Source organism: Pygocentrus nattereri, chromosome 10, assembly GCF_015220715.1.
Source record: "Pygocentrus nattereri isolate fPygNat1 chromosome 10, fPygNat1.pri, whole genome shotgun sequence".
Classification (NCBI taxonomy): domain Eukaryota; kingdom Metazoa; phylum Chordata; class Actinopteri; order Characiformes; family Serrasalmidae; genus Pygocentrus; species Pygocentrus nattereri.
Genome location: NC_051220.1, coordinates 25,447,325 through 25,474,769, shown reverse-complemented (window position 1 = coordinate 25,474,769; position 27,445 = coordinate 25,447,325). Strand labels below are relative to the sequence as shown.

At 40.1% G+C, this 27,445-nt stretch overlaps 2 protein-coding genes across 4 annotated transcripts; one reads left to right on the top strand and one right to left on the bottom strand.

Annotated features, from left to right (window-relative positions):
- On the top strand, window positions 1-12,639 carry LOC119264159 (interactor protein for cytohesin exchange factors 1-like). Of its 2 annotated transcripts, none has more exons than XM_037541992.1 (11): window positions 1-116; window positions 1,486-1,539; window positions 2,267-2,306; window positions 2,409-2,578; window positions 2,923-2,996; window positions 3,820-3,891; window positions 3,978-4,042; window positions 4,166-4,290; window positions 7,905-8,244; window positions 11,297-11,487; window positions 11,631-12,639. In XM_037541992.1, exons 1-11 carry the CDS (start codon window positions 6-8, stop codon window positions 11,826-11,828), a joined length of 1,440 nt encoding a protein of 479 aa, XP_037397889.1. In that variant the 5' UTR covers window positions 1-5; the 3' UTR covers window positions 11,829-12,639. The 2 variants fall into 2 exon arrangements, with proteins under 2 accessions (XP_037397889.1, XP_037397890.1); XM_037541993.1 differs by lacking the exon at window positions 1-116 and adding an exon at window positions 141-438.
- LOC108435795 (calpain-1 catalytic subunit-like) lies at window positions 11,875-27,445 on the bottom strand. 2 transcript variants are annotated; one of them, XM_017711866.1, is made up of 22 exons: window positions 27,359-27,445; window positions 26,254-26,509; window positions 25,680-25,749; window positions 25,229-25,347; window positions 24,908-25,050; window positions 24,172-24,346; window positions 23,882-23,953; window positions 22,711-22,796; window positions 19,031-19,105; window positions 18,019-18,179; window positions 17,383-17,546; window positions 17,259-17,270; window positions 16,932-17,140; window positions 16,604-16,628; window positions 16,051-16,104; window positions 15,855-15,912; window positions 15,683-15,747; window positions 15,431-15,499; window positions 15,249-15,327; window positions 15,013-15,129; window positions 14,843-14,895; window positions 11,875-14,104 (listed from the first exon to the last, which is right to left on the bottom strand). In XM_017711866.1, exons 2-22 carry the CDS (start codon window positions 26,488-26,490, stop codon window positions 14,078-14,080), a joined length of 2,070 nt encoding a protein of 689 aa, XP_017567355.1. In that variant the 5' UTR covers window positions 26,491-26,509; window positions 27,359-27,445; the 3' UTR covers window positions 11,875-14,077. The 2 variants fall into 2 exon arrangements, with proteins under 2 accessions (XP_017567355.1, XP_017567356.1); XM_017711867.2 differs by lacking the exon at window positions 27,359-27,445 and adding an exon at window positions 26,830-26,962.

Here is a 27,445-nt window from a genome sequence, read left to right as displayed (position 1 = left end):
TTAGGATGGGATTGGTTGTCTTAGCTAAGTGGGTTCCGGTTGTTTGTGTAAGTGGCTGGAAATGTGGTGAGGCTCTTTTTCAACCACACGCCACGACTAAAGCTGAACTGACTGTCGTAAGTTCCCGTTTCCTTTGTCAGTGGGTTTTTAATTTCAGTCACACCTGTAGCAGTCGAATGACTGAAGCTCGGACACAGAACGCCGTCGCCTATTGTTGTCATGTCTGTGTGCGGTCTTTTCCACTGAGGCGCTGGAAATGCAGGCCCGGAAGAGCTGTGAAGACACGGCCTTTCAGCTTTTTGCGTAACACAGAAGGAGAAGTTTTGAGAAATGAGCCGTGCGCCTTTCTTAATCGCGTCGTTGAGCTGTTTGACGAGCATTGATGTTCGCTGAGGACTTGTTTGCCGTGTTACCTGCCCGAGTGAGGCTGACTGACAGGTAGGACCACATCAGATGGCCCAGGACGTATTGAGCTTGAGGTGGATTAGTTCACTTTCACCGGCATGTCAGAGTATACTTCATATAATGACTTCATATAATGAGACCTGGTCTTAGATCAGTGTTCTCTGATACCCTGGATAAATAGGGGCCCAGGAGGTGGGTTTGAGCAGACAGTGATGTGTGATGTTTGAGTGTTTTAGGGACCTAATGAGAAATATAGACTGTTCATCCATTTAGGTGCTTGGTTTTAATGCTTTGATCTTGTAGTCGACCCTCATTAAATACAATGAAGACTAGTAATAGAATGACGCTATTCAATAAGTACACTTGATTGAATTGTCTATAAATGACGCCTGAGTTTTGGTCAGCAGTGTTTGTGTCTAGACCTTATTCTCAGAGGTTATTTGTGGTTTCCATGTGGGAAATGATCTATTAATTCTGTTCTGAAACTGCACTCACTCTGCACTCGTGTAGAAAGAGGAAACTTGAACAAGTTGAGGAAATTGAGCAATCATTGGCTTCATTTAGCTTGCATTTCTCATTGTATACATCAATGAAAATTCCCCATTGCACTGCTGGTTCTCACCGTTAAATATAGTTTTGTTAGTCAAATCATTCATGATTACGTATATAGTGTTACACCCCTCTCTCAGGAAGTAGATCTACATGTGATGATTATAAAAACATTTGATACTTTTAATGTCGCCTAACATGATCGGCGCAACAGGCTGATTCACAGACAAAGCTGAATTAAGCTTACAGTAACTTAACAATGATTGGGTGAACTGCTCCTGTGTTAGTGTTGTATTTGTGCAGAGCTTGTTTGCTTATATATTTTAATCTCATAACTGTTCTTATAGTCTCTAGCCTGTGATGTCATATCCCACCACTTCCCTGAGAGATGAATGTTTGAGGTTGCGGCTTAGTTTCACATGTTTGATGCATATTCACTTCAATTCTGCAACTCAGCTGTTTTGTTGGCTGTCTCTTGCCAGGTAGTTTGTTACCACTGCTTAACGTTGTTTTAATGTGCTTTCGTTTCAGGCCTCCTTCCCTATTTCACTAGCCCCTAGAAAGGCTGCCGATGAATACAACCCAGTAAGTACAGCACCATGAGTGCCATTTCTCATGTATCATTTGTAGTATTATTGTCTCAGTGCAGAGAACAGTATAGTTTTTAGTCATTGTCTGAGGCTAAAGTGAGGTGGTGAATGTGATTAACTGTTTATGAAACTTCTGATGAATTATTTGTTCATTTGACTTTAAGATACATTTATTCTGCATGCTGGGCTTTCTTAGAGATCTGTACTGACAGTATTTATCATTATTGTGAAAAATCTTGACAGTAAATAAATTTTGATTGCACAATAACTAAAATAAATCAAATGTTCTCATGATTGTTGTCGTGTTCTTGAAAACAGTATTTTCTAGAAGACTAAATAAGTGTAAAAGATTTCAGAGACCAGCTGTAGAGTGGCTGTAAACAACAACCAGTTTGTAGTAACTGGATAAACTGCATAGTAACAGGCTGCTGATTGGATGTCAGACTGTTATGCCACTGTTTTCTTTGTATTCAGTTTTGTTTCCTGTTACTTGGAAGATAGCATGTGTTTGCAAATGTCAGCATTTTTCCAAAGAAAAATAATACAGTTGCTGTTAGCTGATTGCATATTTGGAGAAAAGAAATCTGCCAGTTCTGCTATTGGCTGATTCCAATCATGCATCCCTAATTGCCCACTCTTACTGTGATCTGGAATGAACCATCACCCTCCACACTTTCTGATGCCCCTCCTCTTTTTCTGTCTGTCCATCCATACATCTCTAGGTGTCCCTCAGGCACAAGTCTAAGAAGAAAACTCCAGGAGGTAGGCCACTCACAATTCATAAAGAGAATCTTGCAGAACGTTGTGGTCTTGAAGTACATAAGTACATGGCGGATGTCATGAAGAGATGATTTATTCGAACAGGCAATGCAACAATGAGCAGGAGGAGAGTTTCAGTGAAGGAGCTGGACCCAGTGGACTACCAGGGCTGGCTGTATAGAAAGAACGAAGGGAAAGGCTTTCTGGGTTTTAAATGGAAGAAATATTGGTTTGTTCTGAAGAAGACTTCACTGTACTGGTACGCCAACCAGATGGTGAGTGAACTCATTGAGTGACTCATTCTGACACTGTGCGGCATCATCACCTAAAGAGCTGAATAAGCTTTGAGAAAGGCCAGCGTTGTGTCATGTTTCCTGAACTATTACAGGTTCATCTGTCTTTACAGTGTCGTGGCTTACTGGCAGTGCAAATTTAGAGCTGTAGAACAAGAATTTCCCTTTCTGCTGTAATTTTGGCTACAAATAATTCAATTTAATGTTTGGTACAGAAGATCTTTTTTTGGCCCTGAAATTCTATTAGTTGTTTCTCCACATTTTGTTCTACATCCTTCATGTACAAAACATTAAGAATTTAAAAAGGTCTGTCTTCTGATTTTTAGGCTGAAAAAGCAGAGGGCTACATTAACTTGACTGATTTTCTGATTGACCGGGCAATGGAGTGCAAGAAGAAATAGTGAGTGACATTTGGTTGTGTTGGGCAAGTGTTTGACATATTGATAAAAACTTGTAATCAATGAGAACTGTTAAACATATGCATGTTTAAATTTTTTTAAAGTCACATGATTGACTTGACATGGTACTAAAGTAGACTGATGATGTGGCAACTAATGACCTGCTAAAACCAAGCTAATACTGTCGGAAGAGCAATGTGCAAAAGTCCCAGACCAGCCCGATAGGTGTGAAGGATGTGTAGCTGTCAAATTATTAATGAGAAAAGAAAATATAGAGCCTTACAAAGCTGCTGGTGTTTTCAGAACAGTGGACTCACCACCTCAGAGTTCAAGCCTAAACGTCATTGAATGTGCTTGGGGTTATTTAGATCATTACAGCAGTAAATGCAACCAACGTCTAACTAACTTCACTTTCTGAACTTTTGAGGTGTGGAAAAATATCCCTGGAATTTTTTTCTTTGAAAACCTCAAGGAAGTCTACAAAAAGAATGGAAGCAAATGGTAGATGTATTAAATAAAAAAAAAACATATTATGCTTAGTTATTGAGGCTTCTGTGTAATTTGTGGTGTATTCTTTTTTTTCTGGTGCTGGTGATTTTTTTTTTTTTTTTTTTTTTTTTTTTTTTTTTTTTTTTTTTTTCTTTTTCTTTCCCCTAAATAACTTGTATATAATGAGTGGTTTGACTGCAAATTAAATTTTGTGATGGTCATGTATATCTGTAACCTACTGCATAAAATAAAATAATAATTTATATGAATAATTTACCTATAGAACAAAGTGTGCTCTGCTCCACTGACTGACTTTGTTCTGCTCATGTTTTTCAGTGCCATGAAAGCATGTCACCCAAAGGTCATGATATTCTACTTTGCTGCTGAGAGCAATGAGGACATGAACATGTAAGATTTGTCTTCCACTATATGTAAATGGAATACAGTGTAATGGCTTATGCATGAGCTTCTTTTGCTGCTGCTTTCTGTTTCAGATGGTTGAATAAGCTTGGCCTTGCATCCATTCAGTATGACCCCACAGAGAACCATCACCCAACTGGTGAGTCCTCATGTGACATTGTCTCACATCAAAAGGCTGTGATTTAGGCCATGTATTTCTACGTGCTATGTACACACTGGAGTGGTGGTAAATTGTATGTGTGAATATGGGGGCACTTTTCAGAATGCTACAGTGAGGCAAGTGATCATGAAGAGGCTCAGACAACAGAAGCACCCCCTCCCCCTTACTCGGAGGAGCTGACTCACAGCTCAGTGATTATGAGCAGTCCACCAGGCACTGGACTTTCAGTGAGTAGACTTGTTTGTTGAGTGCATTCCAGTGTGTGTGACTGACCTGTTTCTTGCACTACTTGTAACTGTTGTCTAATCAAAAGGATACATGAATTTGAGACAAATGCAAACATTTCCCAGAACATACAAAACATTGGCTCTGGATTGAGATATTTGTCTGAACCAGACAGGACTGGATTGTTTTCATGTTCTGTTGCGTTCAGATATTGGTTCTCAAATATTCATCAGACTCGGCTTCAGATGTCACATTCTCACAACCATAATGGAGTTTAGACTGTGCTTAACTCTGAATTTGTTTTCATACTGTCTTATTCTTTCATTCTTCTATGATTAGTGTAAAAGTTTTTGATGGCTATCAGTGTACACTGAACAGGCGTGATCATTAGGAATGTTGAGTTGTATACAGTCTCTGGTTGTTGCTGGCCAGGTTCGTTTTGGGTTTGGACAGAATTTTGTGAGGCTGTGAACCAGTTTAGATTCAAAATTTGTTGCTTTGAGTCAGACCTTGAGCTGCGATTTAATGATTATTTCTGTAATCTGTTTGATCAGTATGAATGCATACAAATAACAAATGAATAATGCAGAAATAAATTTTACATGACAAAAGTGCTATTATGAGGTAGTTTTACTCCATAATAGCTACAGAAACTTTTCATTGCTGTTCAAATGATTTCTTCTCAACAATATAGCAAAGATAAATTGATTAGTTTGTGTTGTTCATAACATTTGGAATATCAGACTTGATAATAATCACACAGAATATGCCATGTTAGACAAGCAGTATCCTAAAGCTTACTCACCACATGAAACAGCAATGAACATGCTCCTGTCATCAACGTTTTAAAAAGCATTTGTCCTATGGGAAACACACAGTTTTTAAAATCCTCACCTTGGTGAGGATTTTTTGTGTTTTCGTGACCTAAAACACCGCGTTTATGCAGAAGACGCAGAAGGGGGGGGGATTCATGCGGCCATGCGAACCAAACTCCTGCTTTGTTCGTACAGGGCCTGAATGGCTCGTAGCAAAGAGCCATGTACCCTGTACTCCCGAAGCATCTCCCACAGAATACCCCAGGGAACACAGTCAAATGCCTTTTCCAACTCCACAAAGCACATGTGGACTGGTTGGGCAAACACCCATGCACCCTCCAGAATCCTGGAGAGGGTGAAGAGTTGGTCCAGTGTTCCACGACCAGGGCAGAACCCGCACTGCTCCTCCTGAATCCGAGGGTCGACTATAAGCCGGACTCTCTTCTCCAGTACCCCTGCATATACCTTACCAGGGAGGCTGAGGAGTGTGATTTCCCCTGTTGCTGGAACCCACCCCCTCCCCGGTCCCTCTTTTTAAAAAGAGGCACCACCACCCCAGTCTGCCAATCCAGTGGCACCGCCCCCAATGTCCATGCAATGTTGAAAAGGCGTGTCAGCCAAGACAGCCCCACAACATCCAGAGCCTTGAGGAACTCAGGACGGATCTCATCCACCCCTGGAGCCTTGCCACCAAGGAGCTTTTTAACTACCTTAGCTACTTCAGCCTCAGTAATGGACAAGCCTATTCCCATATCCCCAGACTCTGCCTCCTCACTGGAGAACGTGTCGGTGGGATTGAGAAGGTCCTCAAAGTATTCCTTCCACCGCCCAATGACGTCTTCAGTCGATGTCAGCAGCACACCATCTCCACTATATACAGTGCTAGTGGTGCACTGCTTTCCCCTTCTGAGTCGCCTGACAGTTTGCCAGAATCTTTTCGGAGCCAACTTGGTCACTTTCCAAGGCCTCACCAAACTCCTCCCACACCCGGGTTTTTGCCTTGGCGACGAGTGAAGCCGCAGATCGCTTGGCGTGTTGATACCTGCCAGCTGCCTCTGGTGTCCCACAGGCCAACCATGCCCGGTAGGACTCCTTCTTCAGCTTGACGGCATCTCTCACCTGGGGTGTCCACCACCGGGTTCAAGGATTACCTCCCTGACAGGCACCAACTACCTTGCAGCCACAGCTACAGTCAGCCGCTTCAACAATGGAGGAGCGGAACATGGCCCATTCTGAGTCAATGTCCCTCACCTTCCCCGATATCTGGTCAAAGTTCTGACGGAGGTGTGAGTTGAAGATCAATCTGACAGGTTCTTCTGCCAGACGTTCCCAGCAAACCCTCACTATACGTTTGGGTTTGCCTGGTCTGACCAGCATCTTCCCCCACCACCTGATCCAACTCACCACCAGGTGGTGATCAGTTGACAGCTCAGCTCCTCTCTTTACCAGAGTGTCCAAAACACATGGCCACAAATCTGATGACACAACTACAAAGTCAATCATTGAACTGCGGCCCAAAGTGTCCTGGCACCATGTGCACCTATGGACATCCTTGTGTTCAAACATGGTGTGATGGACAAACTGGTTTGCACAGAAGTCCAAAAACTGAACACCACTCGGGTTCAGATCAGAGAGTCCATTCCTCCCAATCACACCCCTCCAGGTTTCACTGTCATTGCCCATGTGAGCGTTGAAGTCCCCCAGTAGAACAATAGAGTCTCCAGGAGGAGCACTTTCAAGCACCCTTCCCAAGGAAGGCTGGGTACTCTGAACTGCTGTTTGGTGCATAAGCACAGACAACAGTCAGCACCCATTCCCCAACCCGAAGGCGTAGGGAAGCTACCCTCTTGTCCACCGGAGAAAACCCTAACATACAGGCGCCGAGTCGAGGGGCTATGAGAGAGCCCACACCTGCACGCCGCCTCTAAACATGGGTAACTCCAGAAAAGAATAAAGTCCAGCCCCTCTCAAGGAGATTGGACCCAGAGCCCAAGCTGTGTGTTGGTGAGCCCGACTATATCTAGCCGTTCTCTCTCAACCTCGTGCACCAACTTGGGCTCCTTCCCCACCAGTGAGGTAACATTCCAAGCTCCAAAAGCCAGTTTCAGCAACCGAGGATCAGAACGCCAAAGGCCCACGCCTTCGGACATTGCCCGATCCACAAAGCACCGAACCCCTACTACTGCCAATCCTATTGGTGGTGGGTCAATGGGAGGGGGGGCCTTGTGTAACTCCTTTGGGCTGGGCCCGGCCGGGCACCATGAGTAAATGCTCGCTGGCGAGCCCCTCCCCCAGGCCTGGCTCCAGGGTGGGGCCCCGGTAACCCTGATCCGGTCAGGGTACACAAGTCCTGAGTTGGTTTGGTTTTCATAAGGGTAATTATGGATCACACTTTGTCTGACCTGTCACCTAGGACCAGTTTGCCCTGGGAGACCCTACCAGAAGCTTTTGCTCCAGACAACATAGCTCCTATTATCATTCAAGCACGCAAACCCCTCCACCATGATAAGGTGGTGATCCATGGAGGGGATGTGAAATCATCCTTTACCCATTTCCCCTTCTGTAAGATTGCTCTCACTCTTGAATTTCTGCATTTGCAATAACACACTCTATCAACCTTATCATAAAATACTGCCATTTCAATACAATTTTAACACATTTATTGTTTTTGTTCTTTTATAATACATGTATTACTATTTTGTAATACATTTTTCTTATTGTATTGTAAAGTTGTGAGCACATGTGATGGCAAATTATTGAATTACTGTGACTCAGACCCCTCTGTTTGTCCTTTTTTCAAGGGGAGCCTTCCACCTCCATACTCATCTCCTGTACCCAGTGAGGCCACGCCATCCTCTCCAGTCAGCACTATGACCTCCCACAGCTCTGTCTCCTCTCTGGCAAAGCACCGTCAGTCTTGGTTGGACCTGGTCTCTCAGGCCAGCCCTGCTGCTGCTGCTGCTGCAGAGACTGTGGTGTGCTCTGCTCAGGTTCATACTCAGCGGTCAACGGTGAAGGAGGCCTCACGGTGTAGTGAGGCTGCAGCACCATCTCAGGATCCTCTGGCTACAAGAGTCAGGATGCAGCCGACAGAGAATGTGCTGCTTCAGTCAAGGGTGAATCTGACTACGAATGGCTCCAGTAAGAATGCATAAGTGTCTGACTACGAATGGCTCCAGTAAGAATGCATAAGTGTCTAAAACCGTTCAGCTTTCTCCAGCACCTCTATATTTCATTAACAAATCAAAGCACGCATTCCTTTACAGTTCAGTTTGAGATGACTGTTCCTCTTTGTGTGTTTATTGGATAGCTCCAATATGGCTGCACAATACATGAGTGGCTGATATGTTATTTGCCAAAATTGTTTTGTAATTAGTAGTTCAATTTTGGAGTTACAGTAACTTCCTGTCTTTTTTTTGCTTGCACACTTATTGACAGAGTAGTCGCACACCAATGCTGCTGACCAAAAATATCAGCAGTGTGAAACTTTCCAGAAAGTTTCAGCAGATATGTGTGGCCTAAAGAATATAAGGTAGCTACCGTTATCTCTCATGAAATTTTAGCAGTGTAAACAGCAGTTAGTGTTGTCATACAGTGTAAAAACAAACAAAATAAAAGATAAAAAAAAATGTAAAAATGAAGATACAAGATTTAGTTTCAATGGCAACATATACACAGTACTGTGCAACAGTCAGAGACCAGCATTTCATTTGATTTCCAATAAAAATGACAAGTACAGGTTATATATTTTAGCATCAAGGGAAAAAGCAGAAAACTTATTTAACACAAAATTATACAAAACTCTCGAACTAAACATATTAATCAACAAATAAATATAACAATCATTTTTTAGTAATTAGTTCGTCCAGCCTTTGTCTTTATTACAGCTTTTATTCTTTTTTGCAGGAATATCTGCAGGGATATTTTTCCACAACTCCAAAGTTCAGTCTTAGAAGTTGGTTACATTTTCTGCTGCTCATGATCCAATTACAAATTTAGACTCTTTATTCCAGAAAATCCTACTCCACAGTTGTACAGTTTCAATATTCTAGTGCAGTTTTTAATATTTTTTGGTCTATTTCTTAGTCTTAGTAATGGCTTCTTGACACCTACATTATATTTCCAAAAGTATTCAGTCACCCATCCAAATCATTGAATTCAGGGGTTCCAATCACTTCCATGGCCACAGGTGTATGAAACCAAGCACCTAGGCATGCAGACTGCTTCTACAAACATTTGTGAAAGAATGGGTCGCTCTCAGGAGCTCAGCAATTGGGAATGACAACAACCCAGCAACGGAGTGGTAGGCCACATAAAATGACAGAGCAGGGTCAGCGGATGCTGAGGCACATAGTGACCACTAGAGTCCTCCAAATTTCATGTGGCCTTCAGATTAGCTCAAGAACAGTGCATAAAGAGCTTCATGGAATGGCTCATGGCTGAGCAGCTGCATCCAAGCCTTACATCACTAAGCACAAAGCAAAGCGTCGAATGCAGTGGTGTAAAGCGCCGCCACTGGGCTCTAGAGCAATGGAGATGTGTTCTCTGGAGTGACGAATCATGCTTCTCCATGTGGCCATCCGATGGATGAGTATTGGTTTGGCGTTTGCCAGGAGAACGGTACCTGTCTGACTGCATTGTGCCAAGTGTAAAGTTTGGTGGAGGGGGGATTATGGTGTGGGGTTGTTTTTCAGGAGTTTGGCTCAGCTCCTTGGTTCCAGTGAAAGGAACTCTTAATACTTCAGCAGACCAAGAGATTTTGGACATTTCATTTCCCAACTTTATGGGAACAGTTTGGGGATGGCCCCTTTCTCTTCCAACATGACTGCTGACCTCAACCCAATAGAACACCTTTGGGATGAATCAGAGCGGAGACTGCAAGACAGGCCTTCTCGTCCAACATCAGTGTCTGACCTTACAGATGTGCTTCTGGAAGAATGGTCAAAAATTCCCATAAACACACTCCTAAACCTTGTGGAAAGCCGTCCCAGAAGAGTTGAAGCTGTTATAGCCGCAAAGCATGGGCCAACATCATATTAAACCCTATGGATTAAGAATGTCATTCAAGTTCATATGCGTGTGAAGACAGACGACTAAATACTTTTGTAAATATAGTGTATATGTTCTTTCAGATCCATACTGGAGTGTTTTTTTTCACATTGGAAGGATGGTTAAACTGATGTTTTTCCAACGCTGAAGCAAGAGTGGAGCTTGATTTTTTTTTTTTTTTTTTTTTTTTTTTTTTTTTTTGCCCTCTCTCTTCTTTATCAAAGATGAAAGCTTGACAATTTTGGTGGTTTACTAGATCTTGTGTGGAGTCCCATTTTCTCTATTTCTTTTAATATTTTTTGTTCTCCAGTTTTGGAACTTTGACCTTCTTAGTCCTAATTCTTGTGGAGTATCTTTGATCTAATGCCTTCAGAAATAACCACTAGCCCTTTTAGATGTGCATGTGAGAGATTTATGAGTCCGGTATGTTTGGGTACATTCATGTTGCAAAAGAATCTATAGTGTTTGACACCAGATTTGAACCCTATGTAGAATGTTTGGTCTCATATTAAACACAAACTAACTTGATACTGTTTGAAGCCATCTATTCTGTGTGAAAAAATATTGCTTTTTTCATGTTGTCTGCATGTTTACCTAAAATACTTCAATATTTAAAGAAAACAAAAGGAAAAATAACCCTTACTAAATTACTTTTCATTTCTTTAATGATGTTAATATATGATGTTAACAGCATTAAAAGCTTGATGTTCTGGCCCATTTTTTTCATGGGAGTAGACCTACTTGTGTAAATATTAGTTTTACTTTGAAGGGGAGCATAATGTCAGTAAAGGCTTTGTGAACAGCTATGTTGGGAGGATACAGGTGTAACTTGGTTTTAAGATTATAAGGATGGAAGAGTTAAAAGTAAAAAGCAGATAAATACTAAAAGATTTGATATTACGCTCAGTGCTGGAGGCTATTGTGTAATTTTCTGTAGTTTTCTGCTTTTCCTGACACTGACAAATGAATAATTTTTGCTTAAAGTCACTTTTGTCAGGCCTGTGCAGTGAACCTTGTTTAAAATGCAAAAAAGCTAAATTAGCATTTATATTGGCTCTTCTTTCTGGCCCAGAAATAACATCTATAGATCCCTACTCATTGTAAAGCCACCATGAACCTGAATGTTTTTTTTTCTTTTGTTTAGATGGTGAGGAAAGCACTGCTGATGAAATGGAGAAATTGTACAAAGATTTGAAAAGGGCTAGCCTGTCTCCTACTGGTGAGCGGAGGCCATCATCTAAACGGGAATTCAGAGCATCCTTCGTAAAGCGCTGCAAAAATGATACTGTTAATGAGAAACTGCACCTCATCAGAACCCTCAACAGCACACTGAAGGTCAGTCTTTTTCACCAAACATTTCATTTTTATTCCATATGTGTTTCTAATAGGTATGAGCCAAATTTAGTTGAGCTGTGGCCCAGTCATTTATTGTCTGTCTTTTCTGTTGAAATAATAGTTGTTCTTTGTGTTGGCTGTAGGCTAAAGAAGCAGATGTACTAACTCTGGATCAGGTACTGGCTGACCCTTCCCTGACCACCAGTAGATTCAGACAGTGGAAGGATAATAACATGGTGCTGCTGCAAGAGATGCATCTGCGCCGCCTCCCTCAGACTGAAGCCCATGAGCCCACTGCTTTAACAACTGCAGCCCCACCTTTAACAGAGACCAGTGTATAGACAGTGTGTAGGTGTCGTGTGACATATAGGCACTGCCAGACTAATGTATTTTAACATGACACAGCTTTATTTATTGCTTAACTCAGTAATTAAACATTTTGAGGTCATTTTCCCAGCATGCAAATCACCATTTTTAAAACCGAAGGACTTCTGCAAATTTTTTGTGTATTTATTGTTTTGTTTTATGTCTTGTCTGTTACTACCCTCAGTATATGTCTCTGCCGAACAGCCACAGAATCTGATAATAACACTGCATTAGCCCATGCTAATGGAGCGTTGAATAATACGGTTCGTTTACACCAGTCACATTATGGAGACATTATCTCTTTGGGCAGTTCCATTTCTGTGGATAAGAATGTGCAACATAACTTTGCTAAACAGGTCAAACAAAGTCATTTTGTTTATACTGTCATATACTGTTTATACTGTCTTACCCTGTTAGCAGTTGATGTCCTGGACAACAGTATTTGTAATTAATTCATTGCTTTACATTGTTCGTTTGATTGTGGTTGACTAGAGCTACGTTCATTTTGTTCTTCCGCACTGTGTGACACTTGACTGCATAGACCCTGATAACTTGCCTAGTCTCTATACAATTAAGCACAAAGGGTAACAAATTCCTGTGACCTACATTTTGTATAGTTTGTTCTTTTTATATTTGACTGTAAATGGATGTATTTTTAGTGAATGAATTGTTTGAACTGTGTACAGTTTTAAGTTTTGTTTCCTGTAGCTCTTCCAGAAGTGTCACTGAACTGGTAATCTTGCCAGTTCAGGGAAAGAGGAGAATAAACACTCATGCTCAAACTAACAGCACATGAGACACTAAATAACTGTAAAGGAATATGCAGAAATGATATGGTGGTTTTCTGTGTACATTTCAAGCAGTAGTTTGTTGATATTTCAGTTTTTAATGCATTCTTACTCCTTAATCTATCCATGTCCATCCAGTACCTTACGGATGAGCTGGAGTGTAATTTGGGATCCAGACCAGGAACACAGCTATGTTCCAACATCTGGTGTAAGAACAGTAAAAGCTAACAGTACAGCAATAAAGGGAAATCCCCCACCGCTCACCTTTTGGTAATTTAGCATGTTAATAGGCCTGCTTTCAGAAAAATGTTGGATGCCAAACATTTGGTCTTATAATGTATCTCAAGTTTTATGCCTCCACACTGATACTCAAAATCAGGATTAATACTAACAAAATCTGTATTTATCTTGGGTGATCTGAAGCAGGGTTGCCTGATTCTGGTCCTGGGGAGTTCAGATCCAACTCACCTGGTAATTTTAAGATGCCTATGAAGGCCTTCATAAAATGGATCACGTGCTAGATTTGAGTTCAAGCTAAACTCTGCAGGATGGTAGATCACCATGACTGAGCAACTGTGATCTAAAATAAAACCAGCTTTATTTAGTTTTGTGCACTTATAATGTAAAAAATAGCCTTAGTAAGCTTTTAGTCTTTATCTTGATGACTACTTGTCAATTTGTATAAATTGTTACATTGTTGAATAAAAATAGAACATGCATTATGGTGAGAGGACAGAAAGGCTCAATGTACCAAAGTTTGTCCTACTCAAATCTCAATACCCAAAAGGTGAAGAGACAGTTATGACCCTTAAAAGCATCAGTGATTTAACACACAACTGAACCTTGTAATAAACTGATAAGTTGGAACAGGTGTGTTGGAGCACAGCTGATGACTGCAATTAAATTCACTGAAGGTTTTTTTTGTTTACTGCCACTAGATGGCACACTCATACAGGAGATGAGGTCGTGTCCTCACTGCCTTTCTTAAAATCAAGTCCTGCTGTAGACACTACACAGTCACGTTCAACCAGCTTATGGTACAGGCCAATATGTTCTAGTCTGATGTGCAGTGCAGTGTTAAATCAGTTGCACCACAGCTCTGGCAATACCTGTTGAACAGAGACTTACCTAGTAAAGCAACTGGCCAGATAAACTAAACAAAAGAAGAGTCTAAAAATCAATAACTCATTTTATATAACATACCATTAACCATGCTATTATCTATGAACTAGCTTTTGAATTCTGTTTTTGCAAGAGAGCTAGTCAGAAATTCCCCTAATGGAAGATGATAGACAAATACATATATTTCTACTTATTTCAGTAAGTAAGTACAATTAACAAAAGCTTACAAAAGTAATCTAAGGCTTTCCCATTAACTGAAGTGTTGTCTCAGCAAGAGTGGTCCCAATGCTGCCAATATGTCTTCTACTACTTCTTCAGGAGTATATGGTGAGGCGCAGCCACTAAAAAACATACAGAAACAGGTTAGAGAATTTCGTTTTATTTGAAATTTTTAAATCTTTAAAATGGTAACAGAATTATTTAGAGTGGTTTGGTGTGAAATGCGCTGTTGTAGAGAACTAAAATCAGAATTATTCACAGTGCTGGTGACAGTAACCCGAAATCTGAGTTTAAGGCGTCAAAAAGCTACATGAAAGTGTGAATATTATTGCACAAGTGGTTATGTTTAGGCAACCACTGCCCATTGTTTGAGACAATATTTCATAATAATTGTTGAGATAAGCTTTAGGCCTAAAACTTTGAAGCTCATTCATGGCAAATAAATATGTGCAAGACATTGTTAGGCAAAATAGTCCCTAATTAAAACTTTTTTTTTTTTCAAATTTAATATGAGAATTATTTTTTTCATTATAAATGTTACATATAAAAATTCAGAAGACACATGGAGGTTCATTTGGTCATTTTAGTGAGCAAATAATGTGATTTTATTTCTGTCACAGACATTGTGAACCTGGTATGTTGGTAGTTTCTCTACTTTTACTCTACTAACAAGGGTTACTCGACTAATTACTGTGCATTATTTCAAACCACTCTGAATGACTAAGTTTACATCTCAATCATTAAATTAGGCAGAGAATTTGAGAAATTATCCTTTAACTTTACAAAAACAATTAGACTAACACAGATTAAATTTAAAGAGCTAACATAGACAGGGTATAAAAAGATGTTTAGAAAAGTACCTCTTCCATTTTAAGGTGTATTTCATGCCCATCAGTGAGTTTTCTGAATGTTTCTTTTAAAAGAAGAGGAGAAAAGAGGATGATGAAGTGAAAGATTGTGTAGTTTTTTATAAACAACTTAATTTATAGGAGGCCTATAAGACATTCAAATTGATCTCCATTCTTCTTACTGGCCATGCAGCTCAACCGAAGAGCCAGAACAATGAAGTTCTCCATGCTGATTCGTCCACTGGAGTCCCCGAAGCGAAAAGTCATAAGTTTCAGCAAGCTGTCACTGATATGCAAGCCTGAACAAGCACAGGGTAATAACCTCCATCATTTGAACCATCCACATTTGTAAGTACTCTGAATGAAAAAGCATATGATACCTCAGGAAAACAGTACTGGAACTTAAAATCAAACTGACCCATTCCAACCAATGCATGCCGCAGTTCAATCAGTGACAGAATGCCATCTCTGTTTTTGTCCATGCAGAAGAACATTTTCTGTGAAGACAGTTGAGGGTTAAAGCAAATCAGGGAGACCTGCAAAGACATATGTAGATGATTTAAAGCCTGTATTCCAAACCCAAAGCCACTGCATGCTTACCTTATACAGATCGACTTTATTCAACAGCTGAGACAGTTCTGCAGCATCGAGTGTTCCAGTAACTGACATCTGTTGGGGAGCAGTTAAGGAGCACCTTGATTCCTTGCCTGTGGGGTTGTGTACAGCAATAAGAGTGTATTTTCCAACTTAAGTGAAAATAATGCATTTGTCATGACAAGTATGCATGCATACATCTACTGGACATTTTTGTTGGGATTTTGATTGTAATAATGGCTATGGGGTAAAGGATACATCCATTAATGCAATGATACTGTGGCAAACATCCAAGCTGAAGCCTCCTGTGTTTTGTACATCTCCTGGAAATAGAGCACTTCATAAAACAAAAGCTCCAGACCGCAGCCTGAACTCCAACTATATCTCACTGTCTATTATCTGTTAAAGAGCCAAACATAATTGGACTCACCTCCCACAAACACATCATTTAGAAGCTTCTGCAGCTGCTCTGCATTGATATCTTTATACTAATACAAGAGAGTATGAACAAGTATTAGCTCCAAAGATTAAATTCAATATGAGTCATCTCTGATGTTTGAGAACAGATATTTTCCATAACTGTAATGAATTTCAGTGAATTTGTTTGTTAAAAGGTGAACATTTACCTGATCAGAAAGTTGTCGGGAAAAGGGAACCTTCTGGCTGTCAGAAAAGTTCATCTAAACAAGAAAAATCACATTTAAACAGAACGTTTTGGACAATCTCAAAATCTTGCAAAGATGTCCAGTGCTGTGTAAGCATCTTAGACGTCTGCCAAAATGATGTGTATAGCTATTTATAATTTGAAAAATACTAACATTAAAATACTAACATTAAAATGAATACAAATAAAAATACATCTAACTAACACAATGTTTAACTGTGTTCTTCTAAACAAATGTACCAACTTGTAGCAACAAAATTATGTGTATTTGTATTTATTGTAATAAATGAACTATTTTTAATGGCAGAAACACATTTATGGCCAATAGTTTTCTAGGCTGGCTAATACTTATACTGTATGTACGTGAGGAAAGAGAAGTAGAGTGACTGAATGTGTAATTAAATGAGTTAAGGTCTCATATGTGCCTTATGCTTTGCTCTTAAAATTATTTGAAGTTCAGTTAACTCAAAATTTTAAGGCAGCCTGGTAACTAAAAAAACAAAAAAATGACATACCTTATCCATGACATGTGAGGTCTCTCTGTAAAAAAAAAAAAAAAAAAATGTACATTTTATATACATATTTGGAGTGGTGCCACAGAGCTGCCATTTTGGATTTACAAATTTTCTGTGGCATCATTCAAAAGAACCCTTTTTTAAGTACATTGGTAGCACTATTGCAACATTATCATAACGTATCTCATGACCTTTCTGATTATTAAATTGTTTGAAGTTTCATTTGAAGTTTAACATTATCCTTCGACAGATCTTCAGATCAACATCAAGATAACAGCTTACTATCAACCTTTCAGGGTAATAGTGTTACATTGCCTTAAACTCATACACAGTGTGGGTCTCCATCTTTGAGAGAATGCCCAAGATGAAGGAGGCCGATCGATTGGGATAGTAAGTGTGGGGCACGATGAGATAATCTCCTGATTCCAGCATGAAGTAATCCATCACTTCACGTGAATCATACAACTTCTCAGTGTAGGCCACAGGAGGATTGGAGTCAAAGAATGAAGCTGTGAACTTCCCTCTATAGCCTTTCATCTACAGCAGAAAGGAGCAAGTATTACAAAATATTAAAAAGTATTTTAACCAATGAAAAAGCTTTTAAACTTAAGCAAGTATCTTTACTCATCATTTGCAATCAGTTGATTGAGCTTACCTCTGATGGAACCTGAAAAATGAAAGAGACTAGAGCTTTAAAAGCCATAGACAGAGTACAAAACCTTATTTTTGTTTGAAACCATTGTTTAAAAATGTTTGGTGTTGGGAGAACTGCCACTAACCTTAAAAATACTGAAGCCAATGAAAAGTTTTCTGATAAGGTGTCTGTTCCTCTTGTCAGGTTTTTGCATGAGCGACACGAGTATGTTGGGCCCCTGTGTTTGTTCACAGGCCTTATTCATCTTATTGATCCTCACTTGAAACTGAGGGTTTGTCCAGAATGTATCTACCACAGGTAACAAAGACTTACAATGAGTTCTAAGAATCTTTGTAATTTTGTAAATGTGAAAGTGTTTTTTAAAAGGACCATCTAGAGACTAATATTGAAAATTAGCATACTGCAATAAATATTGTGATTGAAAGGCCTAAAAAGGGATGAGGAGGCTGCTCTGTTTTTGCTTGACATGTGGGTATCATTAACTTATGTCTGCTGTTTCACAGAACCAATAGATCAGTATTGTTTTGTCCCATTTGCTGATGTTTGTGAAAGCTCCTCACAACTGAGATTCACAGCAGTAATTGTAGTACTAGTTTGCTAACCCAAAACCTAGCTTCCTTTTGAGTACAGAGTAAGCTACTATAGCTCAAAGCAAAATCAAAAATAAATGTGCAATTCTCTGCTGGAGAATAATGTGTTCAGTCAACAAATACTATAAATGTACTAAGTTAGCAGTAAAATCACTCTAAAGGATAACTACCTTGACATTCCTTGCAACCCCCAGCTGAAGTTCCAGCGAGCCAACAGCCTTCGTGTAATGTGGAGGTCCAGCTGCAGTTAGAGGAGCCATCCAGAAAATCAGGGCAGAGACTGCAGATATCCAGCTCAGAAAAGGTTTTGCAGAAATCCTCTATAGACATCCTGAAAGCAAAATAAACCTGCATATTGTTGCTGTAATATTAAAGCCTTATAACACAATGTCCACATAGGCAAGCTGAAAGTACAAGCTATTTGGCAAACATTTTTGTGCCATGTGACTAATGATTTTAATCAGGTTACAGATGTAGCAAAACACAACATTAGGAGTCTTGTCCAAGGACTATAATTGGTATAGAGGGGTGTGCTTGCCTAGGTGGGAAATCTAACCCCAGTCAACCACATAGAGAGCATCTGTGTTATCCACTACACTAACCACTCAATAAAAGAGTTTTAGAGTAATTGGGGGGTTTAAGTTATGCAGAATTATATGGACATTCATTTTCTATTTGTTTACACTAGGAGTGCCTAACTCTGCTACCCAGAGGCTTCTCACAAAGAAGTATTTCTTGCTTAGCCAGTTCAATTTAAGCTTAGTACGACCTAACTGTCTATCTAACAACTCAAGACAGTGGGTCACTTTTTACTAGACTACATCACCAAGTGAAATTATACTGCACACCTAACCTTCTCCAGAGCAGGTTAGGTTCAGGATTTTGTATCATGAACAGCTTTTGAACAAAATAGGGCAAAGCTTCTGACCAATCAGGTACAGAGAAGTAGCTTCTGACAGAGAAGGACCAAACTCTAAATGACAGTAGTTGACCAAAGGATCCTTGTTTAACACAATTTGAAAACAACAGCTGCCCTTTGTTTTATGTAAACATTTTATGATGAATAGAGCAATAGAAACCGTCCAAAGTTATGTGGAATAAAACCTTGCTGGAGATATACTGCGTTCTTACAACAGTAAAGACATCTGTACTCATTAAAAGGAGAGAATGTTCTACTCTTACCAGAATTCTCCATCGTCGACAGCCTTCAAGTACCTTTTACGCTCTTCTGCACTTACTGTTTTCCATAGTAGTGATCTGAAAGGGTTAAACAGCAGAGCATTGTAAGAATGTGCTTGAGCCACACAGGGAAAAAAAACTAAATGTAGTGCAAATACCTGTTTGGACAAGCTATCTTACGCAACTATTCACACCTGGTCTTGCTCTGACTATATGAGAAACATGTGACTGGATGCATTTCCAGTAGCTTGAAAAAATGAAAAGTCACAAGCCCCACATGAAGAGACATGCCTCTTTAAGAAAAGACAAGCAGGCCTAATAGTTACCAGCTTTATTCTGGATAAATGCTCAGCATACAACACCGAAAGGATATGTCTTTGTCAGGGGCTCAGACACCTGACTTATCTGCAAATAAAATCATGGCACAACTATTTAAGACATCATTCTGGTTTTAATCTTGGCTCTGTGTCTGCAGGCCATGTTGAAAAGCTATGACGCACTGCCATCTTCAACTTAAATAGCTCATGCTGTGATGCATAAGCGAACTGTGAATTCTAAAGGCAACAATTAAACTACAAACCATCAATGACAGAGAACATTAAAGTGTTGTTCGTGCAGGTAATGGCAAAATGCAGACTAGAGATTAGACTGTACCAACATCAAGGGCTAAGTCCATGGCCTATTTTACATGGTCACGCAGAGCATGTCCTCTAGATTCCAGTGCCCCACCACTGTAGACTATTAAAACAATTTCCCAGTTCAAAATAAAAAAATGGCAATACATTTATCTAAATAAAGAATCCACTGCATATATATATATTACTAGTGATTAAAAATAAGTATATCTGTATCTGGTACAGCTGTATAATCAGAACAGTAATGTGCATAATACATTATTTTCTCTCCATCTGTCCATTCCTGTCAGCTCTCATCTCCTCTGCTGTTTCTATTTCTTGTATGGTTGGTTTCTGTGCTCGCTTTTGTGTTAAACTATTGTCTAACCACTTCTATCTTCTGTTGCAGCAATATTTAATTAATAACTTTAAAATGGAAACTAGCCAACTGCATATATAATACACACCTTGCCACAAATAAATATATCTATATAAACTGGTACCTGGTATTTCACTAGAATTTTTATAATTTATTTTGTCCTGTTTTGGCCATCCTCCCATTGAAGAAGGACATTTGTTGTAGTAGTTGCTGTTGTTTGTGATGTTATTAGTGAAGCAGACTGTGTCCATGGAGGTTGTGCTCTGTGTGTGAGTTTGCCTATCCTCCATGTGTGTTGTGTCCTCTTGTGTTACCCCCTCCCTATGTTACCTGTTGGGGGAGCACAGGGTTGGGCATTTCTTGCCCAGCACTATGCCTGCCCCATCCCAGATGGGTTCAGCCAGCCGAGAGCAAAGCAAAGTCAGCATAAGAACTGTGTATTGGGAGCATCCCAGAATGGGTTACCATGGCCGAGCGGCTGCACACAAGCCCAAAATTACTATGCATCACTGCACTCTGGTAAAGTGGAAATGTGTTCTTTAGAGTGATGAATCATGTTTTACCAACTGGCAGTCTAATGGACAAATTTGGGTAGAGGCTTTTTCAGGATTTGGGCTAAGCTTCTTAGTTCCAGTGAAGGGTAATGTTAGAGTTGTAGCATACAAGGACATTTTAGACAATTATGTGCTTCCAACATTGCGGCAGCAGAAGGAGGAATGGCAGTGTCCTGCACAGAAACCTGACATCAACTCCATTGAATACCTTTGGGAGGTATTGAAGTGTGAATTTCAGGTCTTCTCCTTGAACATCAGTGCCTGACCTCATAAATGATTTTTCGACTGACAAATTCACAGGCACAGTCAAAAGTCTTCTAGAAAGCCTTCCAAGAAGAGTGGAGGCTATTATGGCCACAATGGGTGGTCAAATCCAGATTAATGCCAGTAGTTTTGGAAATGGGATTTCCAACAAGCTTACATAGGTCTGAAGCTTTTGGCCACACAGTGTATCATCTCTGTCCAAAAAAACATGTACAACCCCTTTTGTGAACTTATTTTTCTACATCATTCATCTATATATTTTGAACACCCTTTACTGAGTGTGAGAATATCATGATAAATAGACCAATAGAAATAGTCCAAAATCAAAAAGAAATAGTCCAAAAAGAAAAAACGAAAAACATTAACTCACCAAAAAAGTTAAGAATGTTTTGTCTTCTCTTGTGAATTTACTATTTTGAAGATACACTGATATGATGATGATATTCTTGATGTAATAAAAAGTTCGTAATTCTATTGTCCATCCATCCATCCATCCATTATCTTCCGCTTGTCCGGGGTTCGGGTCGCGGGGGCAGCATCCTAAGCAATGAAGCCCAGACCTCCCTTTCCCCAGCCACTTCCACCAGCTCTCCAAGGGGGATTCCGAGGCGCTCCCAGGCCAGCTGGGCGATATAGTCGCGCCAGCGTGTCCTGGGTCTTCCCCGGGGTCTCCTCCCAGGTGGACTCGCCTGTGACACCTCCCGAGGGAGGCGTCCAGGAGGCATCCTAACCAGATGCCCGAACCACCTCAGCTGGCTCCTCTCGACGTGAAGAAGCAGCGGCTCTACTCCGAGTCCCTCCCGGATGACCGAACTTCTCACCCTATCTCTAAGGGAGAGTCCAGACACCCTGCGGAGGAAACTCATTTCGGCCGCTTGTATTCGCGATCTTATTCTTTCGGTCATTACCCAAAGCTCATGACCATAGGTGAGGGTGGGAACGTAGATCGAACGGTAAATCGAGAGCCTTGCCTTATGGCTCAGCTCTTTCTTTACCACAACAGACCGGTAAAGAGCCCGCATCACTGCTGACCCAGCACCAATCCGCCTGTCAATCTCCCGCTCCCTTGTACCATCACTCGTGAACAAGACCCCGAGATACTTGAACTCCTCCACTTGAGGCAAGAGCCTATCCCCGACCCAGAGAGGGCTCTCCACCCTTTTCCGCCTGAGAACCATGGTCTCGGATTTAGAGGTACTGATTCTCATCCCAGCCGCTTCACACTCAGCTGCAAACCGATCCAGCGAAAGCTGAAGTTCGCGGCCTGATGTCCCCAATAGGACCACATCATCTGCAAACAGCAGTGATGTGACCCTGAGGTCACCAAACCGGACACCCTCCACCCCTTGACTGCGCCTAGAAATTCTATCCATAAAAATTATGAATAGAATCGGTGACAAAGGGCAGCCCTGACGGAGTCCAACTCTCACTGGGAACGAGTCTGACTTACTGCCGGCTATGCGAACCAAACTCCAGCTTCGTTTGTACAGGGCCTGAATGGCTCGTAGCAAAGAGCCATGTACCCCGTACTCCCAAAGCACCTCCCACAGAATACCCCGGGGAACACAGTCGAATGCCTTCTCCAGATCCACAAAGCACATGTGGACTGGTTGGGCAAACTCCCATGAACCCTCCAGAATCCTGGAGAGGGTGAAGAGATGGTCCAGTGTTCCACGACCAGGGCGGTAATTCTATTGTACGCAAATTAAATTGCTTTTGTTCTTTGATTCCTGAGCTATTTTTTTCACTGAAGTCGCCATTCTTTCTTTTGAGTATAGGCTTAGGCTGTTCTATCCACTTTTGATGCACATAAATACTTAAGTTTCTATAATTGTGAAAGTTGAAAAAATGTAAAGCAGAAGCAGTTCTTACATGTCACTCCAGTCTCCCTTCCACTCTGTGCCTCCCCACGGGTTGAAGAGCCTTACCAGCTCAACCTTCTTATCCTGGCTTGTTACCTAAGGAACACATCCAGACTCTTTTAAAGACACTGGCTGTAACACCATACTGTGCTGTATTAAAATACACTGTACTGTCTTGTACTACACTGTACTCTATTGCACAACACTGCACTACACTATATGTATATATTGCTGTTGTCAGAAGAGAACCTCATATCTCCATTTTTGTAATTTTTCAGTTTTTGACATAATTTGAAAACACGTTACCCTTTACATTGTCTGTACATTCCATGAAGAATGGTCCAAAAGAAATGGCCAAAAATTGCTTGGAAAAAATCTGATTTCATTGATTTACATTAAAAGTAAAGTATGTTTTTGCTTCTCCTGTAAAGTTAACATTTTAGAGATGAAAGGTTTTCTTCCGACAACAGCGATATGGTTTCATCTTAAGGGGCATCTGAATATTAGAGCCAGGTGTGCAGTGACTGAAATCTCCAGGGTGGTAGATCTGCAGCACTGGCACCATTGACTTACATAATATACACAAACACAAATGCTACACAGGACAACAGTTGGTGTCACTGGTGTGTTTTATCAGTGAGATGTGTACAGTGCCAGCTCTTCCGTGTTGATAATGACATGAAACAATTTCTTGTTGCTTACTGCATGCCTAGTAAGTATGCTTGCTTTAGGCCTACTAAAAAAGGAGTTACTACTGGGTTCAACAGCTCCTCATGAATCAAAACTGTGATTGTAGCATACCAGCAGTGTAATTCCCCATCACCCATACAGAGCTAGCATTAGAGAGAAATTGGCAAGTTTCCACAAGGCCTTTTTCCATCAGATAAAAGAAAGTAGATGTTGCTTGAGAAAGATAACAGAAGAAAGATAACAGAAAATGCATATGCATGCATGCTTTAATGCCTCTTAAAAACCATGAGCATTTTGTTGTTGCTGTTATGGAGTTCAGTATTAGCATGGAGAGTAGAAGCTAATGTTGGATCTTACACAACAGCAAAGACATGGCAGATAGCCCTGCCCTCTCTGCCCCAAACAGAACTGTTTCAGGAAGGCTAGAATAGTAGCTAGGCATGTGGCTGTATGCTGATAATGCAATGCAGATTCATTACAGCAAGACCCACCGTAGTGACCCCTGTCACGGTGTAGGCATGACCCTCCACTAGGCCATTGTCCAGCCTTCGGTTCAACTCTGCCTGAAAATGAGTCGCATGAAGATGCTATGAATTTATGCCCTTTATGAAATTGGAGTGAATGTGCATACTGCAGAGAGAGAGGGCTTTATTACAGCATTGATGCATTGGTACTACAACTCATTCAGCTCACTATAATGCACATGCATTTACAGTAGCAATATTTATGGTTGTAGTATCAGCTGATAATAAAGTATAAAGTCAGTTAGTAGTGAATTTACATTTCCATGCGTTCCACAACCCATCAGAGAGTTGGCTGTGGCTGCTCGGTGAATGAGGTCCCACAGCCCATGAGGTCTCTTATTTGGTCTGACTGCCATGTGAATACCACCAGTAAAGTCCAGCAGGGCTTCAGACACAGCACCATTTTGCATGTCCTCATAGGAGCCGCAAACTCTGAAAAAAAATAAATGTAACGTTTTTCTGTGCATTTATATTTTCTGTATAATACATGTATTACAGTAGACCTTTAACATGCATTGATATGCAAGAGTTTGGTGCTGCTGGTTAAAGTACAAAGTAAGTTTGTTATTTTACTAAGTGAAAATAAGTTGGCACATTCTTTACAGTGAACACATTTTGAATGCGCAAATGTTGTTTATGTACTCTAAGGATTTGGGCAGGAGTTCTTGGGCATCTTTTTGGGTGTCCCCATAAAAAAACAGGACTGAAGAACAGGGAGGAGATGGGTTTTCAAAATATCATCAGGAAATGGAAAAAAGAAGCACTGTCCCAAACAGCACCCTAAGCTCTGCAGTCCTCCACCAAGACCACATGTAAGTGACATCATCAACATGCAAACATGGAGAGGACCTCAAGTGCCCTCATCATTTGGGACAATGCTAGAGATAGGAATTTATAGGAAGTTACGTAGGAGGTGGGGAGTTTTAGGAGTGGTGCTCCCCTTAAACTTCAATTCTGTTGTAAAATTCATGTCAGGGTGTTACTAGGACTTACTTGGCATATGCCTTCTCTATCAAAGCAGGCCAAAACTCAATTGGATCTCTGGAACTTTTAGGATGTACAAAAATGAGTCGGCCATTGATGGTGGGCAGTTTGTCATCAATTACAACATCAACCCATTTCCCAAACCTCCAGAACTGTGAGAGAAAAAGAAATTCATCAACATACAACCAAAAAGAAACAAAAAAAGCAAATGTAATGTTTGCCTTAAACAAATTGAAACTGTAAGTTTATTAATTCAGTAATACTACACATCCAAGTGGATGATTGTGTATCTTAATAAGTATGGACAGGCTTCTGAGCTGAAATACTTACCCTGAAGTGAAATATTCCTGCATAATCCTTGTGAAATGACTGTCCAGAAGGAAAGACCTTTTCCATGATGTGTTTCTGAAATGTCAGAGCACCAAGTGCAGCCAAAAACCAGCAGTTTCCTAAATCCCAGAATCACACTCAATTGTGCACTGAGCTTCACATATTCCGTTGGTATTACTGGCATGATGTTTTAAAACTTTTAACAGGTACAGTGATTTACATTTTTCCACCTGTGTATAATAGATTATGTGTATTTCAGTCAAGATTATCTCAAGTTATATGAAAAATGTAAGTGCCATATTAATTTTTAAACATCAAACCATATTAGAATTTTCATCAGATTTATAAAATTGACTTTATCCTACATAAAGTCTAGGGCCTATAAGAATGATGAGAAAAAGTTTAAAAATGTATACTATCATGTTTGGTCAGCGCATTGTCTTGAATTTACCAACATTTCCTTGGGCAAAGTCAAATCTGGATATTCCATCAACAACAAGATGAGGATTTGACACCAATTTCTGAAAAAAAGGCACAAACAATAAATCCCTCTTAAAAGTGGGAATTATACAATAAAATCAACACTAAGCAGATTTTAAACTTTCAATAGATGCACAAGAGTAAAGCTATACCAACACATCGTCACTGTCGGATTTGGTCTTTTTATGATTATTGTTATTTAATTAACCTAAGAATAGCTTTGATAGTTTTCAGTGAAGTCTCTGTAGTTACTGAATAATACGTTTTAGTATGATGAGCATGTGATTTTAGGAGGCTTATTATTTAATTAACTTGACAATGCTAACCACTGTTTACACTGTGTTCAGATTTCGCTATGAACCCACCAGTAGAAATTGTACCAAATGACCTAGAATAAGAAATTGTTACATTAACTTAAACTGAAAGTTATGAACATTTAACTTTTTCTCAGAACTTGAAAATACATTACAGTTTATAGCAAATAAGTTCTAATCAAAATATATAACTCAAGGCCATGGACAGAACTTCTGCTGATATAGACCTACCGTTGGCCTTATCCATTGCACACTGGCCATGTCATCAGGAGACAGTAGCCTTTCACCAATAGACATGTTGTCTGGAGGGAACATATTATCTATGAATCTCCTGCCTCGAACAAGATAATACTGGTGCAACAGCTCATAATCCTGGTCCAGAAACTTCTCCGGGTTGGTATGTGAGCCCACACCATCACTCTCCCGACGTTCCTTCATAATATCCAGGCACACACCAGGAGGAGGCATTTTTTTGAATGATTGTGTTCTGTTTAAAGTAAACAAAATGGCTTCAAGAGAAGTCATGTACTGCTCACAACACGAAACATTTACATGATCGCTTTTAAACATTCCACAAACCAACAACAGTGCCACAGTCCAAATAAAAACAAGTATCTCCAAAGTGATAACTTTAGAGGAGAGGGCAAAGACACACTTTACTTCCAATGTTAATGTGACAGATTTTAATCAAAGCAATTTCCGAGTATGTCTGTTGGTCCAATCATCATGAAATTTTCACACAATTTAAAGGACAGCTGCTAATCTCAAATTATGCAAAACACTAAAAATCTCAAAAACTTGAGATACCTGGGTTTTTTTGGGCATCACTGATGCACAGAAAAGCAACATTCAGAGGCACGAACAGCAAGTGTTGAAGATTAGATTTCATCAGTATAGTTGTGTGAGAGTGAAGAACCTTTTTTTAAGCTTAAAGAAACATATCACATTATCTTATCACAGAAAACCACAAACAAACCAATATATACCAATGAAAAAAAAATTCCTAGAACCACACAACCAAGACATGAACTCTACATTTATATATTTTTATTTTTTTACTTAATACAGATCCTGTCACTGAAAATGTAGGAGATACAGCTGTCAATCATGCAAAGGTTTTAAAAGTAAACATCCACAGTTGGACTGCAGTGGCTCAACAGTAATGTGGCACCTCCTGCATACTACCTTTGTTATATGGTTCGCTCTGAGATTCCCTTATGCATACATGAGACAATATTACAACAGCCTATTCCATATGTACTCTACGATTGCATGTCTGTGACAGCCATAACAGTTTGCAGAACTGGAAGCGTAAAAATCAATGGTAGCACTTTACCTTTTACAATGAGATGAACAGGCAGCAATGAGAGTTCACTCCAAGAAGCAGAAGCCTCTCTGCTTGTTACAACATTCTCTTTTGCCT